The sequence below is a fragment of the Anomalospiza imberbis genome, chromosome 11 (assembly GCF_031753505.1).
Source record: "Anomalospiza imberbis isolate Cuckoo-Finch-1a 21T00152 chromosome 11, ASM3175350v1, whole genome shotgun sequence".
NCBI lineage: Eukaryota > Metazoa > Chordata > Aves > Passeriformes > Viduidae > Anomalospiza > Anomalospiza imberbis.
Window position 1 is genome coordinate 3,938,446 of NC_089691.1, and position 14,565 is coordinate 3,953,010.

General features: G+C 56.6%; 2 protein-coding genes across 2 annotated transcripts; one reads left to right on the forward strand and one right to left on the reverse strand.

Annotated features, from left to right (window-relative positions):
* Window positions 1-2,607: 2,607 nt before the first annotated feature.
* On the reverse strand, window positions 2,608-9,477 carry MKRN2 (makorin ring finger protein 2). Its single transcript, XM_068201501.1, has 8 exons — window positions 9,328-9,477; window positions 8,541-8,669; window positions 7,379-7,527; window positions 6,388-6,710; window positions 5,433-5,647; window positions 4,199-4,309; window positions 3,600-3,744; window positions 2,608-3,128 (listed from the first exon to the last, which is right to left on the reverse strand). Exons 1-8 carry the CDS (start codon window positions 9,351-9,353, stop codon window positions 2,973-2,975), a joined length of 1,254 nt encoding a protein of 417 aa, XP_068057602.1. The 5' UTR covers window positions 9,354-9,477; the 3' UTR covers window positions 2,608-2,972.
* Window positions 9,433-14,545, forward strand: MKRN2OS (MKRN2 opposite strand). Its single transcript, XM_068201507.1, is given in 5 exon segments — window positions 9,433-9,686; window positions 10,331-10,380; window positions 10,960-11,122; window positions 13,852-13,918; window positions 13,920-14,545. Coding segments are annotated over 5 exon segments (657 nt in total). The 5' UTR covers window positions 9,433-9,489; the 3' UTR covers window positions 14,100-14,545.
* Window positions 14,546-14,565: the final 20 nt, after the last annotated feature.

Genomic DNA, 14,565 nt, shown 5'->3' on the forward strand with positions numbered 1-14,565 from the left:
GCAGTGCAAGTAAAAATACACTTGATAAAACAACCTCTACGTTTCCAGTCACATGACAAGACAGTGTTTGTACTGTAGTGATCTTTGAGCAGCAGCTGCCTTGGACACCCCCCTGATGTGCTCTCAGGCTCTTGCCCTGCACCACTTTGGCTCAATTTTCTCTTGTTTATTGAGGTGCAAGTGAGGTTTTTGTGTTGGCTGAACTCCATGGAGGACAGGAACAGGTGGATGAATCTAAAAATGGATTTTTTCAAATAGCAGTCAGGAAAATGTGGTTATTAGGGCACAGGTGGAAGCCCAGTTTGGGGTTTTGCCTTTCTGTGGGTGCAAAAGGGTACTGGGGGTCAGGGAGTGGGGACAGGGGCTGGCTGTGCCCTCTGGCACCTCCACCCCAAAGCTGCTGGGCAGATCTGCTGCCTTTGCTGGGAACTGTGACTGTCCCCATGTGCAGCTCTGCTGGAATGCCCAAAGAGCCACTGCAGCCTCCCCTCTGCAGCAGCCAAAACCCACAAAGCTCTGTGAAAGGGAGCAGAGCCAGACACAGAATCTCCTCCAGCTGGTCCTCAGAACATTCTCGAACAGAACAAGGGTAGAATATGAATCCCTGGGTGATAACTGAGAACGGCTGTAGGCTTTGCTTCCTAAATGGTAAATTTGCTTCCTAAATGGTAAAAGAACTCCATACAGTTCTGCATGGCTTTTAACAAGATTGTTGGTATTTGGACTACAACTCTCTCTAAACATTATTTATCTCTAATTGTCACTTCATTATAATAAGCTTAAAACATGGAAGAAAAAACCTCCAGAAGAGGTAAGCTTCTTTTACTTTAACTCTGATTTCCCAAAAGAAACCCTTAACCCGCGATTTTTAAAGCAGATCATGTGTCTCTTGGAAAAAAAAAAGTATTTTTGATAAGTAGGTTTATTTTAACCAGCACTTGACGTCCAGTTAAATGAAAGGTGCTGAGTGAAGGAATTAGAAACTCAGACATTTTTAAGTCCCTGGGCAACTCTGAAAAACAAGTTCTCTTTTTAAAAAATTTCAGACTATCCCTCATGGCTTCTTGGGGCACAGTAAATGAGGAATGTCTTGTTTAAGGTAAAGAACATCCCCTCCATTGATTTTTTTTTTTCTGAGTGTACTCCTGACAGTATTTCTTTCTGGGGAAAAAAAATTATGTGCAGGAGCAGATGGAAATGAGCTTCAGTGGGAGGGTGAGGGCTGGGGAAGTACTCTAGGGTAGAAAGGGTGTTTGGGTGCCCTTGAAACATTGATCTTGGTGTGTGACATCCCTCTTAGGGATAATTTACCTTCTGCTTTGTAATTAGTGCTGACCAATTGCACTGATTGGGCTTCAGACCTTTGCTGGGCCAGTTTTACCAAGAAACTGGGAATTGATGTTACAGCCACTGCCAAGGCCAGACCTGACTGTGACAGGAGGAATAGTGGTGGGGAAGTTGAATTTCCAGGTCAGAACAGAGGGCGCAGCTGGCACAGGGCTGGAGCTCCTGACCCAGAAATGCCAGCAGCACTGAATGGATAATCCTGGAGTCACTGCTTTGGTGCCAGCTGAAGATGTGGAATCCCAGATCAAGGTTCCTGCTGGTCCCTCCCAGCAGGGACCCAGACCCTGCTGTCACCACCCCAGGGAGGGCCCTGTGTGCCCGGCTGGCAGCAGCCTCCTGCCCAGCTCTCTCTGAACTCACTTTGCTTCAGAATTTCCCACCCCTGGTGGATCAAGGCTGTGACCATCACTGGTCCACAGGTGGTGATTACAAACCTTTCTGCTCTTGGCCTTTCTTTCTTACACATTTTTAAGTATTATTTTTATGCTTCTATATTGCTGTAGATAATAACCAAACCAGTTACACACCTGCCTTCCATTGCAACCAAACTGTTCAGAAATAAACCCCACATCTCTGTATTTACAAACACTGCTCAGCGTGTCACTCCAACCCCAAGTGACTTACAAGGACCTGAGTCAGTGACAGCTCGTGCTCAGGTGTGTCCATGCTGTTACCCAGCAGCCACTGCAGTGCACACTGAATTCTTGGTTTCAATTCCAAGTTAAAACAGTTGACTTGGCAGAATTAACTTCTGGTGCCAGATTTCACAACCAAACTGCCTTTGCCACACCAACAGAAATGGCATTCTTAACAAAGCCAGAATTCAGTGACAATTCTGTTCACTCGGCAGAGATGTGCATTAATCCCTCAGCCCTCCTGGGCCTTCAGCAATGCTGGGGAAAAGGGGAATGGAGGCACTGAGCTGCTGCAGAGCCACTCCTGGGTGTGGGGCAGGACTGGCCAGGAGTTGTGAGGACGCCTCACCTGGTGCTGCAGCTCCCAAGCTCCAGTTTGTGCCGCGAGTTCAGGATCAGTGCAGCTGCCCTTGCTTCCCAGCAGGAGCCACTGCTGCCCCCGAGCACTGGAGTAGTGTAAAACAGGGCTGGGAACTCCACTGGCAGCACCTGCAGAGCCAGGCCCTGCCCAGGGCGCCACTCTCCCAGAGATTCCACCCAGCGCTGCTCGGAACTCCAGGTACTGTTTGAGGTACAATGTATCAGCTCCTTTTGAAGGAGAAAACCCTACACTGACCATTATTCCCAGTGGGTTCTGTAGTTACACATTTAGCTGATTTAGTGGAGAAATAAACCCAAAAGCACCCAAATTCTAATTAGCAACAGTTTTTACCAGCTTAAGCTTTCACTGGACCTGTATTTACACTACCACTCAGCTCACAAGACAGCATGTTAGGCCAGAGAGGGAGAAAACCCTCCTGGGACTAAAGGATTTTTTTCCATGCAGCCAATTTTTATTTCCTTTTTAATATATTTTAGTCTTTTTTTGTTGTTGCCATATAAAATCTGAAAACTTTACCAGGACTGCACAAGTAACCACCAGGGCACGTTTTGTTCTACCTGTGCTGGAGAGAGTAGAAGCATGGCTGGTAAGCAGCTGCACTGCTGGGCTCAGAGGGGCTGTGTGTCCTCCCTGGCAGCACTGGGATCCTCCTCAGCCCCAGAGAGGTGCATGAACAGCTCCCCCAGCTCCGTGACCTCGGCGTCGGGCACGCTCCTGCTCTCCCTGTCCTCGATAAAGTCCCACAGGCGCACGGAATTGAAGAACTGCAACAGAGAAAAGGCTGCCTGAGCACCACCAGCCAGCCCAGCGCTGGCCTGGGCAGGCATCTCCTCCTGAAAACCAGTCCCAAAGCTGGGTTTGAGCTCAGGGTGACAGCCAGGCTCTCGTGTCCCCAAACAGGCGGTGAGGGGACGCAGCTGGGGCACAGCCACCACCACTCTGCGAGGTTTTACCCTTTTCAGCTGCCCTTAGTGCCAGCACAGGAGAGCAGCTGTGAGTACTGTGGGCGAAAGCTTTAAGGGCAGAATTCCTGTGACGAAAGGTTTGGACTGGTGGAAAAAGCAAAGCAATGCCATTCTGTAGTTCAATGGGAGGCGCCTTCTGTCTCCAGGAACAAAGCCTTGCCCAAGGAACAGCGAGAGGGGCTTTTTTCACTTGTCCTGCATGGCAGGAACCATTCCCAGCAGCACAGATGACCCTGCAGAGAGGGGTGGGGACAGCAGGGCTCTCCTTACCCGCACTGTGCCCTCGGAGCTGAGCTGCTTCCTGGGCTTCTCAGGCTCTGCTCGCGTCCCGTCGGGATAGGCGTGGAGGTAAAGACACTTCCCTCCAAAGGGACACGTTCCTTTGCCTTGCTCAAAGTACTTGCAGGGCTTTTTCCTGAGTTAATTACAAGAGAGAGGGTTATTGCCTTCAAGCTGGAAGGGAAGGAGGTGCACTTCAGTCCCCACAGCCTCAGTGATGCTCTGGTAATGCAGCCAGAGCTTTGGCCTCCCGTTCCTGAGCTGTGAGCAGTGAAACTCTTCCATTTTCCTTCCCTGTTTGCTCTGCTCAGTCACCAACAACCTTCCAGGCAATTATGGCTGAGGGTCCACATGAAGCCAGTTTTGGCAAGTGAGCTGAAATAGCTTCAACGTTTCTGAGCACAGGGAGGCTGGATGTGTGAGCTACAATTACACAGGCTCAGAGTGAAGCAGAAGTGTGGCCAGAGATGAGGAGCTCCCTGCAGAGTGGTCAGTAATTACATTAAGTTTAAAAACAAAGGCTCAGCAATTGACTGAGTCTTAGAGCAGCTGAAGAACTACGTGAGGAGTGTGGGTGGCTGCTAACTTACCCCACTCCCTGCTTAAATGCTTCAATCAGCTCATTTTTCTTCTCCTGCTCTTCCACCCAGTACACGCTGGGGATGACAAACTCAGAGATCACCCGGCACTCGGGGCAGGACCTGGAGGAACAAGACAAAGCAGAGATGCTCTGGTACCTGCCCAGACTGAAACCCTCCACAAACCTGCCACAGGCAGTGAGGATCCTCCTGAGAGAAAGGGATCTCTGTCACCTCAGGCAGCACGCGCCTCCTCCCACGTTAGCACAGCACTTTGTTGGGAGTTCCAGCTGGAATAACCCAGTTCAGGGCACCCAGGGCTTTCTTTGTTTCTGGACTTGAGCAACAGCAACAGGGATTTCCTCAGTGTGCAGAAACAAACTGTGTTCTGGGAGTGCAGCAGGAAGCCAAAAACACAGATTAAGATGTCTCAGCCTTTTGAAATGCAAGGAGCTGATGGTCACTTCAATGAAATTGGAAGTTGTGTAGAAAAGTCTATTTTGGTAGAAGACTGAAAATATTCCCCACTTTTTCTTCAGCATGTTTGTAACCTGAGAGATGCTCAAAGAAGGAAACTTCCCTAATTGGATGTTTTAAATTCTCTCTGAGGGAGAACACGCTCGGAACACATTTTCTATAGAGCTAGAAGATAAAGGCATTTACTGAGACAGATCAAAGTGTGGTTAGTGAGACATTTACCTGGAGCAAGCTGTAATTTAGGGGAAAATCCCATAATTAAGCACATACATAGGAAAAAATGGGAGTTCTTGCTGAAGTCCCCTCACTGAAGTGGGCACTGTAGTGGTAACAGTTGCTCCGTTGGCTCATGCCACAGGCAGGTGGCTGTTCTAAAGATTCTGTGTCTGCTGCTCAGCACTGGGAACACAGGACACTGCTACATGAGAGCATTCCAATCTCAGTTCTCTAGAAAATGATGCATTTCCACAAGGGGCAGAGCTTTGGCAGGAACCAGCTGTTCCGGAGTCCACTCTGCCCACTGACCCCACGATCAGAGAGGGCTGAGCTGCCACTGGCCAAAGCTCCCACACAGGGCTGTGGAATTAAGGGAACCGTCCCGAAGGACACCCAGTGCACCCTGCTGCTCGTGCAGGCAGCTCTCTCGGCCCACTCCTGGGCCTGGCCAGCACCTGGAGCAGGCTTTGCTGAGCTCTGTTGACACGTGCAGCTCCAGCCTCCCCTGTGAGCAGTGCAGCCCCCCCAGGCCGTGGCAGGTGCCAGAACTCACTTGATGATGGGGTTCTCAAACTGCTTGGCACATCTCCACTGGCGGATGCAGGACAGGCAGTACGTGTGGGTGCAGTTGGACAGGATCCCAAACCTCCTCTCCGAGGCCGAGGGCTTCTCATACACCACCTCCATGCAGATGCTGCACACCTTGTCCTGGCTGGCCTGGATGGCAAAGGCCCTCTCCATGTCGTGCTCAAACGTTGCCATGCACATCTGTCAGGGGAGAGTCACTGTGAGTGCCAGCCTGTCACAGCAAATTCCCTCTGGAAAGGATCTACTGCAGGGAAAACATGGAACACTCACTGGGGGCATCATTCCTACTTGTCACTGTCAGAGTTTACATTAAAGAACATTAAATTCAATCATGCATTTCAGCCTTCCGTGTTCTCCCAGCTGTCAGAAATAAAGATGCCAGGGTGCTTCATTCACCCCTTTCTGCATCTCTGTCAGAGAACAGGTATTTGATGCTTCAAACATCCCCAAAAAACATCTCACTGAATAGGTGCCAGGCTCAAGGTGTTCCTCTGATTATAATGAAGGCCGCATTCATTTACCAGATGCTAATTTTTACCCAGTTAAGGAGTTAGTCTCTTATTTCAGGCTTTCCCCCAGCACTTCTCACCCCAGCAGTGACAATCCACAACCCATTCCCACTCCCACAGCGCTGCAGGGCGAGCTGGTGCCTCAGTCAGACACCTCCCAAAGACATTCTCCTGGGAGACCTTGAGGGTGCAGTGGGAGAAGGCTGCAGGCCAGTCTCTGATGAGGATGGAATGCCAAAAACCCCAAGCTGCTGCCTGCAGCATCACTGCCAATTCAGCTCGAGCTGAGCACTCCTAGCGCCACTCTCCAGACCAGCAGTACAACAGGAGCTCTCGGAAGCAGCTCCATCTTCAGAGCAGCCAGCCCCAGCCCTGCCCTGAGCACAGCAGCTCCCCCAGCTCCCCCCTTACCATCTCGTGGGCCTTCCTCTGCTCCTGGTCGAAGGGGTGCAGCACCTGGAGGCCGCAGATCTCGCAGAGCTCCCCGTGCAGGTAGAGGCAGCGCTCCCCGAAGTGGCAGGCGCCGGCGGCGGCGTAGGGACACAGCTGCTCCCCGGCCCCGGGGCAGCCCCCGGCCCCCGGGCAGCCGCCGGGCCCCGGCTCCTCCAGCCCGCTGCAGATGGCCTCCAGGTAGGAGTGGGGCTTGCCCTCCTCGCTGTCCCCAGGGCCGCTGCAGCACAGCCCGGCCCCGGGGCCGCCGGGCCGCTGCTTCTCCTCGCTGGAGCCGCACAGGTCTGCAGGGACAGCACAGGGCACAGCTCAGCCCCGGCGGCTCCTGGCTCCACAGCCAAAGCTTTCTTCCCAGCGGGGGCTCATCTCTAAGCCCCTTCTGCTCTAAGCCCCTTCTGCTCACCAATCACAGGGATTTTCCCAAGTTGCCTAGAGTTTATTCAGGTGTTCTCTGGTCACAAACGGACTGAAAAACCACAGAATCACTAAGGCTGGACAAGACCTCCACGATCATCGGGTCTGACCACTCGCCTCGTTGGCACCCAGCCCTGAGTGCCACATCCAGCTGTCCCTTGGACACCTCCAGGGATGAGGACTCCCTTCCAATGCCTGACCATCCTCTCCATGAAAAGGACATTCACCCCAACGTCCAGCCTGAACCTCCCCAGGCTTGAGGGATCACACAGCTCCTGCTGTGCTGCTGCTGACTGTGGGAGCAGAGCCTGTCATTCCCCCGCTCCATCCTCCTGTCAGGGCGGACAGAACCCTCCCCTCACACCCCAGGGAGCAGGATGGCAGCAGCCACTTCCCGGAGCCACGGGAAAGGGTGGCAGGCGGCGTCTGAGGGAAGGAGGCTCCGGGAGGAGCTCAGGCTGGCCTTGAAACTCCAATAACCGCAGGAGACAGCACCCCCTCCCACAGCCCGGGCCGAGCAGAGCAGCCTCCCACTCACTTCTGTCCCGCAGCACCAGCGTCCTCTTCTCCCTCCTGCTGCGCGGGGCGCCGGGGCCGGGCTCGGGGGGCGCCCGGGGGCTGCCCGGGGCCGCGGGGGGCGGCGGGGCCGCGGCTCCGCCCGGCGGAGGGAGCCTCACGTGGTCATACCTGCGGCAGGGAAAGCGGCATCACGGCCCGGCACCGAGACACCGAACCGACAGCTGCTCCGGGGGGACCGGGGACACCCCGCGGGGCAACCGGGGACAACCCCAGCGGGGAAACCGGGGACACCCCCCGCGGGGAAACCGGGGACACCCCCCGCGGGGAAACCGGGGACACCCCCCGCGGGGAAACCGGGGACAACCCCAGCGGGGAAACCGGGGACAACCCCAGCGGGGAAACCGGGGACACCCCCAGCAGCAGAGCAGGAGCAGCCAGGGGAGTGAAGGGGCTGCTCCGTGGACATACTCAAATGCTACAGTATTTTCAGGGCAACAGAAATATTCCCCGTCTGTGCCTGGGCCTGGACACGTGCCCCAGTGCCCAAATTCCAGCCAGCAAAACCACACACAGCCTGCAGCCAGCCCTGAGGCCTGGAGGAGCTCAGCCCACCCCAGAGCAGCAGCTCCAGGGCAGCAGCTGATGCCCAGGGCCTGACCCTGGTCTGGCACAGGGAGCAGGCGAGGCAGGGAGCTCCCAGGGGAGCTGCAGGCTCTTCAGCCAGCAGGGAATTCCCCCAGGAACCAGTCCATGCCTGGTATTCCTCAGAGCACTGCCCTGGGAGCTTTAACCTGCACGCTCCGGGGAGAGCTGTCCCACCAAGCCAGGGGAACACGAGGAGGGCGCTTTACTCCCAGGCAGAGCTGAAAGCCCCAAAACCGTGCCCTGGGATGAGCAAGAGGGAGCTGCACCAGGAACTTCCACCCTCTCCACCAGCACCTGCAGCTCGGACTGCAAGAATGGGGTGGCAAACACACCTGAAACCCAAAGCTCCATTTCTACAGAGCAAAGCAATCCCTGAAACTGAGCCAGAGCAGAACTCCACCACTGGAGGCGAAAGCTGCTTTAGGCTCTGGCAAAAGTGGCATTTAATAAATTCTTTCAGTGCCCTGCTGCTCTGTGCCGGCTCTGGGAGTGCCCCGGGGGAGGCTGCCGGGCCAGGAGCCCTCGCGGGGGCTTACCTGCAGCGGGAGCCGTAGGCACACTGCCCCTTCTGGTAGTACTTGCAGATGGTGGAGGATTTGCTGGTGGCCAGGTCATGGGAGAACAGGCACTTGCTGCCCTCCCGACACACGCCCTGCAAGAAGTACCTGCGGAGAGACGCGGCTCAGGGACCGCCCGCCTTCGCTTTGCTGGTTTGTTTGTAGGGAATCACCGGGGCCGGCAAAGCCCTCCCAGCCCAGCGAGCCCGAGCAGGGCCCAGCCCGCCCCGGGGCAGAGCGCTCCGCGGGCAGCTCCGGCCATGGGGACCGCCCAGGGAAGGGGCGGCCCCTCGCTCTCCGAGCGCCCCTTCGTGAACAGAACTGCCCCGAGGAGACCGGAGAGCCTCTCCGTGCTGGCCCCCGCCGCTCCCGGGCACGGAGAGCCGGAGGAGCCTCTCCGTGCTGGCCCCGCCGCTCCCGGGCACGGAGAGCCGGAGGAGCCTCTCCGTGCTGGCCCCGCCGCTCCCCGGGCACGGAGAGCCGGAGGAGCCTCTCCGTGCTGGCCCCGCCGCTCCCGGGCAGGCTCCGGGGCAGCGCAGGGCTGGCTCTGGCGCACGGGACGGGACAAGGGGCCTCGAGAGCATCCCCAACCGCCAGCTCGGCACGGCCCGGCCCCGGGCGGCGTGAGGGGGGCGGGAGAGCGGAACGAGGCGGCTTTAAAGGCGCGGGGCAGGGCCCGAGGCGGCGCTTGGGGGCTGTGGGGGCTCCGGGCCCGGGCGGCGTGTGGGGGTCGGGAGAGCGGGGCCAGGCCCGAGGCGGCGCTCACCTGCACGTCACCTGCTTCGTGCTCATCGTGCCGCCGCACCGCCGCGCCCGCCCGGCTCCTCACGCCGCGCACGGAGGTTCCGCGGCGCGGGGGGGGGTGGGGGCGTGGCCCCGCCCCGCGGCCGCGTTTCCGGCCGGACGGGTTTTGCGGGCGCGCCGGGCCATGGCGCTGCTGCGCGTGCGCCACTGCCGCGCGCTCCTGTACTGCCGGCGCGCGCCGCCGCGCTGCCCCGCGTGCGGCGGGGACCTGCGCAGCGCCGGGCTGGCCGCCGCGCCTGTCCGCCTGCGCTGCCCCTTCCGGCACGGCCACGGGCAGCCCCGCGCCTTCCTCATCAGGCCCAGCCGCGGCAGCTTCCTGCAGTAACCGCCAGGGGGCGCTGCGGGAGCGGGAACGGGAACGGGAACGGGAATGGGGAAATGGGAATGGGAACGGGAACGGGAATGGGGAAATGGGAATGGGAATGGGAATGGGAACGGGAGTGGGAACGGGGAACGGGAATGGGGAAAGGGCAGGGAAATGGGGAAGGAGAGGGAAAAGGGATGGGAAAGGGGCGGGCATTGAGAGGGAAATGGAGAATGGGAGGGGAAAGGGGAGGAGAATGGGAATGGGAGGGAAAAGGGGAGGAGAATGGGAATGGGAGGGAAAGGGGAGGGAAATGGGAATGGGAGGGAAAAGGGCTGGGAAAGGGCGGGCATTGAGAGGGAATGGGGACGGGAATGGGGAATGGGCGGGGAAAGGGGAGGGAAAAGGGAAGGGAATCGGAAAGGGGAGGGGGATGGCCATGGGAGGGGAAAGGGGAGGAGAATGGGAATGGGAGGGAAAAGAGATGGGAATGGGGAGGGAAAAGGGCCGGGGAAGGGAAGGGAAGGGAGGACGAGGGGAAGGGGATGAAACGGGAGGACAAGGGGACGGGGCGGGCGGGGCCGGGCCCGCAGCCGCCCCTGCAGCCCCTGCAGCCCCTGCAGCCCCTGCAGCCCCTGCAGCCCCTGCGCTCCCCGTCCAGCGGCTACGACGGGCACTGCGACCTGCACGTGGGCATCACCAGCTCCCGGGGTGAGCCCTGCCCCGCACACCGCGCTGGAGCCGCCCTGCTGCCGTCCCTGGGAATTGCAGCCCGCAGAACCGCGGGACGGGGTCACGGGGAACGATCGCGCCTTGCAGCAGGGCTCCAGAGCAGATCCATTCCCCTGAATGGCTTAGACGGGCATCAAACAGGTGCCTTCCACCCCTGGGACGAAAGGCTAGGCTTGCTTTTAAGGAATTACAGTTTAATTGAACTGAACACCGTTTTTGCTAATTTGAAACACACCCCTAATTAAAAAACGCCTTTAAAAGGCACATTAAAAATCCTATTGGGTTCTGCCCAGAGTAGGTCCACCGTGCCCAACATCATTTCAGATGTGTATTTCATACAAAGCCCGGCTCCTTTGGGGGCTAAAAACGAAGGCCGGTTGTCCTTCAGTTGCTCTGATCATTAAAGGAGCCAAAGGTTTTTCCAAAGCACGCTGTGAGAAGGAGAGCAGGCGTTTGCTGGCAGGCGGGAGTGCTTTCCTGCTCTGCAGTGGGACTGTGCTCAGGAAAGCCCCAGCAGGGCTGTGTGCGCTGCCCAGCAGCCCCTTGCTGTGCTTGCAGGGCTGGTGTACAGCTACGACCAGGAGGGCGTGCACAGGGCCGGCAGCGGCTGGGAGCAGTGCATCAGCGTCCCCCTGGTGCAGCCAGACACCGGCGAGCTCCTGCAGCAGTGGGACAGCCTCCTGGAGGAATTCTCCCGGGAAGAGGCCTGGCTCCCTCACAGGTGGGTGGGTAACAGCTGGGCTGTCTTTGGGGTCATTCGGAGCCTGGGGTCCCTCAGGACACACGCTCCTGGCCGCCAGCCTGGATCACCCTCAGCCTGGCCTGGCTGGACAGAATGGTCTGAATTTTAAGTAAAACTCAGCTGCTGGCACACAAAAGCGCTAAAGCAAGAGGTGGCTTTAGGGAATGTCACATTAAAGCCCCAGTTCAATGAAACATGACCTGCATGCTGCTGAATGCAAAAGTCCGGGCAAAATTCCATAATTATTTTTCTAGGTTTTAGCAGTTGTAGGTGTGTTTGCACTTAAAGGCTGAGCACAGTGATGGGATCCTGCCCCGCTGTTGTTTTTGATGTAAGTGGTGAGGAGTGGAAAGCAGGCTGACTTCCAGCTCTTGTGGTGACAGAGCAGCTCTCCAGGAAAGCTGCACTCCTGGGATTGGCCCGCAGTGAGAGCAGCTGTAGCACAGAGCCTGCCTGGGTGCCACTGGATGAATGCAACCATAAAAGAAAAAAAAAATCAAATCAAAGGCTTTTTTTTAAGCAATTCTTTATGTGCTGACAAAAAGATTTCAGGGATGAAACATTACCCCCCTAAAGGAGATAGAACATTTGATTTAGAAGAGTATTCTTAGATGTTTACAGAGCTGGCAAAACCAACAGAACTTGTGTCACTTTTACAGTTCCCAGTAATATTAAAACTGCCTTGACATCCAACAGTCACTGGCAGGTCAGAGATGTGTGCATCCCTTCTCCTGGCTTTTCCCTGGTTTCCACCTCCTGACACAGTGACCTTTTTCCACAGCCACACCAGTGACCGCTGAACTGAAAACAACTCTTCTAATTAAATCCTCTGCTCATTTTCTCAGTGGACAGGAACTGCACTAAATCCTGTGGCTCCTCTGGGTTCAGGCCAAGCCTAATCTGGTTTTCCTGATAGCTTTTCACTAGAAGGGTAGCAGAGGAATCACTGGTAGAAGGATTTGAAATGAGCTCCCACTCACCCGTGGGGGAACACAATTAACTCTGGGGCAGCAGGAAAGAACTGCTAACAATAGCTGGAAGAACAAAGCTTAACAAGGAAAAAGCCAAAGAAGTATAAAAAACAAGAACTCCTTTTTGTCAGGTCTTGCAGCCCAATCATTATTACGCTCAGAGTTCAGGCTGGGAGGTACCACTTGTGAGGAGTAAACTGAGCCACTGGGAGGGAGAGGGAGAAACTGGAGAGTATTCCTGGAGTAAACACTCCCCAGGGGTGCTGATGGGTGGGCTGCCCTGCTCAGGGCTGTTTGGTGGTGAGGGGCAGTGCCTGCTCAGGGCTGTTTGGTGAGGGGCAGTGCCTGCTCAGGACTGTTTGTTTGGTGAGGGGCAGTGCCTGCTCAGCGCTGTTTGGTGAGGGGCAGTGCCTGCTCAGAGGTGTTTGTTTGGTGAGGGGCAGTGCCTGCTCAGAGCTGTTTGTTTGGTGAGGGGCAGTGCCTGCTCAGAGGTGTTTGTTGGTGAGGGGCAGTGCCTGCTCAGAGCTGTTTGTTTGGTGAGGGGCAGTGCCTGCTCAGGGCTGTTTGTTTGGTGAGGGGCAGTGCCTGCTCAGAGCTGTTTGGTGGTGAGGGGCAGTGCCTGCTCAGGGCTGTTTGGTGGTGAGGGGCAGTGCCTGCTCAGAGGTGTTTGGTGAGGGGCAGTGCCTGCTCAGGGCTGTTTGTTTGGTGAGGGGCAGTGCCTGCTCAGGACTGTTTGTTTGGTGAGGGGCAGTGCCTGCTCAGAGCTGTTTGTTTGGTGAGGGGCAGTGCCTGCTCAGAGGTGTTTGTTTGGTGAGGGGCAGTGCCTGCTCAGAGGTGTTTGTTTGGTGAGGGGCAGTGCCTGCTCAGAGGTGTTTGTTTGGTGAGGGGCAGTGCCTGCTCAGAGGTGTTTGTTTGGTGAGGGGCAGTGCCTGCTCAGCGCTGTTTGTTTGGTGAGGGGCAGTGCCTGCTCAGCGCTGTTTGTTTGGTGAGGGGCAGTGCCTGCTCAGAGCTGTTTGGTGGTGAGGGGCAGTGCCTGCTCAGAGGTGTCTGTTGGTGAGGGGCAGTGCCTGCTCAGGGCTGTTTGGTGGTGAGGGGCAGTGCCTGCTCAGGGCTGTTTGGTGGTGAGGGGCAGTGCCTGCTCAGGGCTGTTTGTTGGTGAGGGGCAGTGCCTGCTCAGAGGTGTCTGTTGGTGAGGGGCAGTGCCTGCTCAGGGCTGTTTGCTGGTGAGGGGCAGTGCCTGCTCAGCGCTGTTTGTTGGTGAGGGGCAGTGCCTGCTCAGCGCTGTTTGTTGGTGAGGGGCAGTGCCTGCTCAGAGCTGTTTGTTTGGTGAGGGGCAGTGCCTGCTCAGAGCTGTTTGTTTGGTGAGGGGCAGTGCCTGCTCAGAGCTGTTTGTTTGGTGAGGGGCAGTGCCTGCTCAGAGGTGTCTGTTGGTGAGGGGCAGTGCCTGCTCAGGGCTGTTTGGTGGTGAGGGGCAGTGCCTGCTCAGCGCTGTTTGTTTGGTGAGGGGCAGTGCCTGCTCAGAGGTGTCTGTTGGTGAGGGGCAGTGCCTGCTCAGAGGTGTCTGTTGGTGAGGGGCAGTGCCTGCTCAGGGCTGTTTGGTGGTGAGGGGCAGTGCCTGCTCAGCGCTGTTTGTTTGGTGAGGGGCAGTGCCTGCTCAGGGCTGTTTGTTGGTGAGGGGCAGTGCCTGCTCAGGGCTGTTTGGTGAGGGGCAGTGCCTGCTCAGGGCTGTTTCCCCAGGTACGAGGAGCAGCTGCACAACTGCTACACCTTCGCCCTGGCCTTCGTGAACCGCGTGCGGCAGGGCCAGGGGCCGGGCAGCCCTGAGCAAAGCCGAGTTCACCGAGCGCTTCCTGCTGCCCCACACCAGGGAGGCGTCCCGCTACCTCGCCCTGCAGCAGCAGCTGGCCCACAGAGATGTCTACATCGTGCCCGTGGCTGAGCAGCAGCACGACAGCCTGGCTGGAAACCACAGCCTGCTGGAGTAGCACTGGGAAAGGAAGGGTTGGGGCTCCACCTCAGGGTTTGAGGTTTAATGTGGTTAAAAACACTGTTAACTTCACCCTGCACCTCAGGGAGGATCAGGATACTGAGCTTGTGCGTTTCAGTGAAGTTACACACACACACACAATGTACACGCTACAGAGAATTTCCATGGGAACTGTTCCTGTGGAAAAATGTTTTGTGATTTAACATTCACTGTGTGCTCTCTTCTGCAAAGACACTTCACACCAGAAATCAGAACTGCTGTGGAATTCAGGGCTTTATGAATGAACTTCAGCTGTAGCAAACCAAAATGGCCTTTTCCTGTCACATTTGTTTACTGATGGGTAAAAAAAAGGGAACATGTGTTTGTGTGCTGCTAAATCCCATGCCTGTCTGACTTAATTTCCTTTCCTTTAATTACCAATAAATGTACCAACAAATAAATCCAGCCTCTTTGCCCAGCAGATT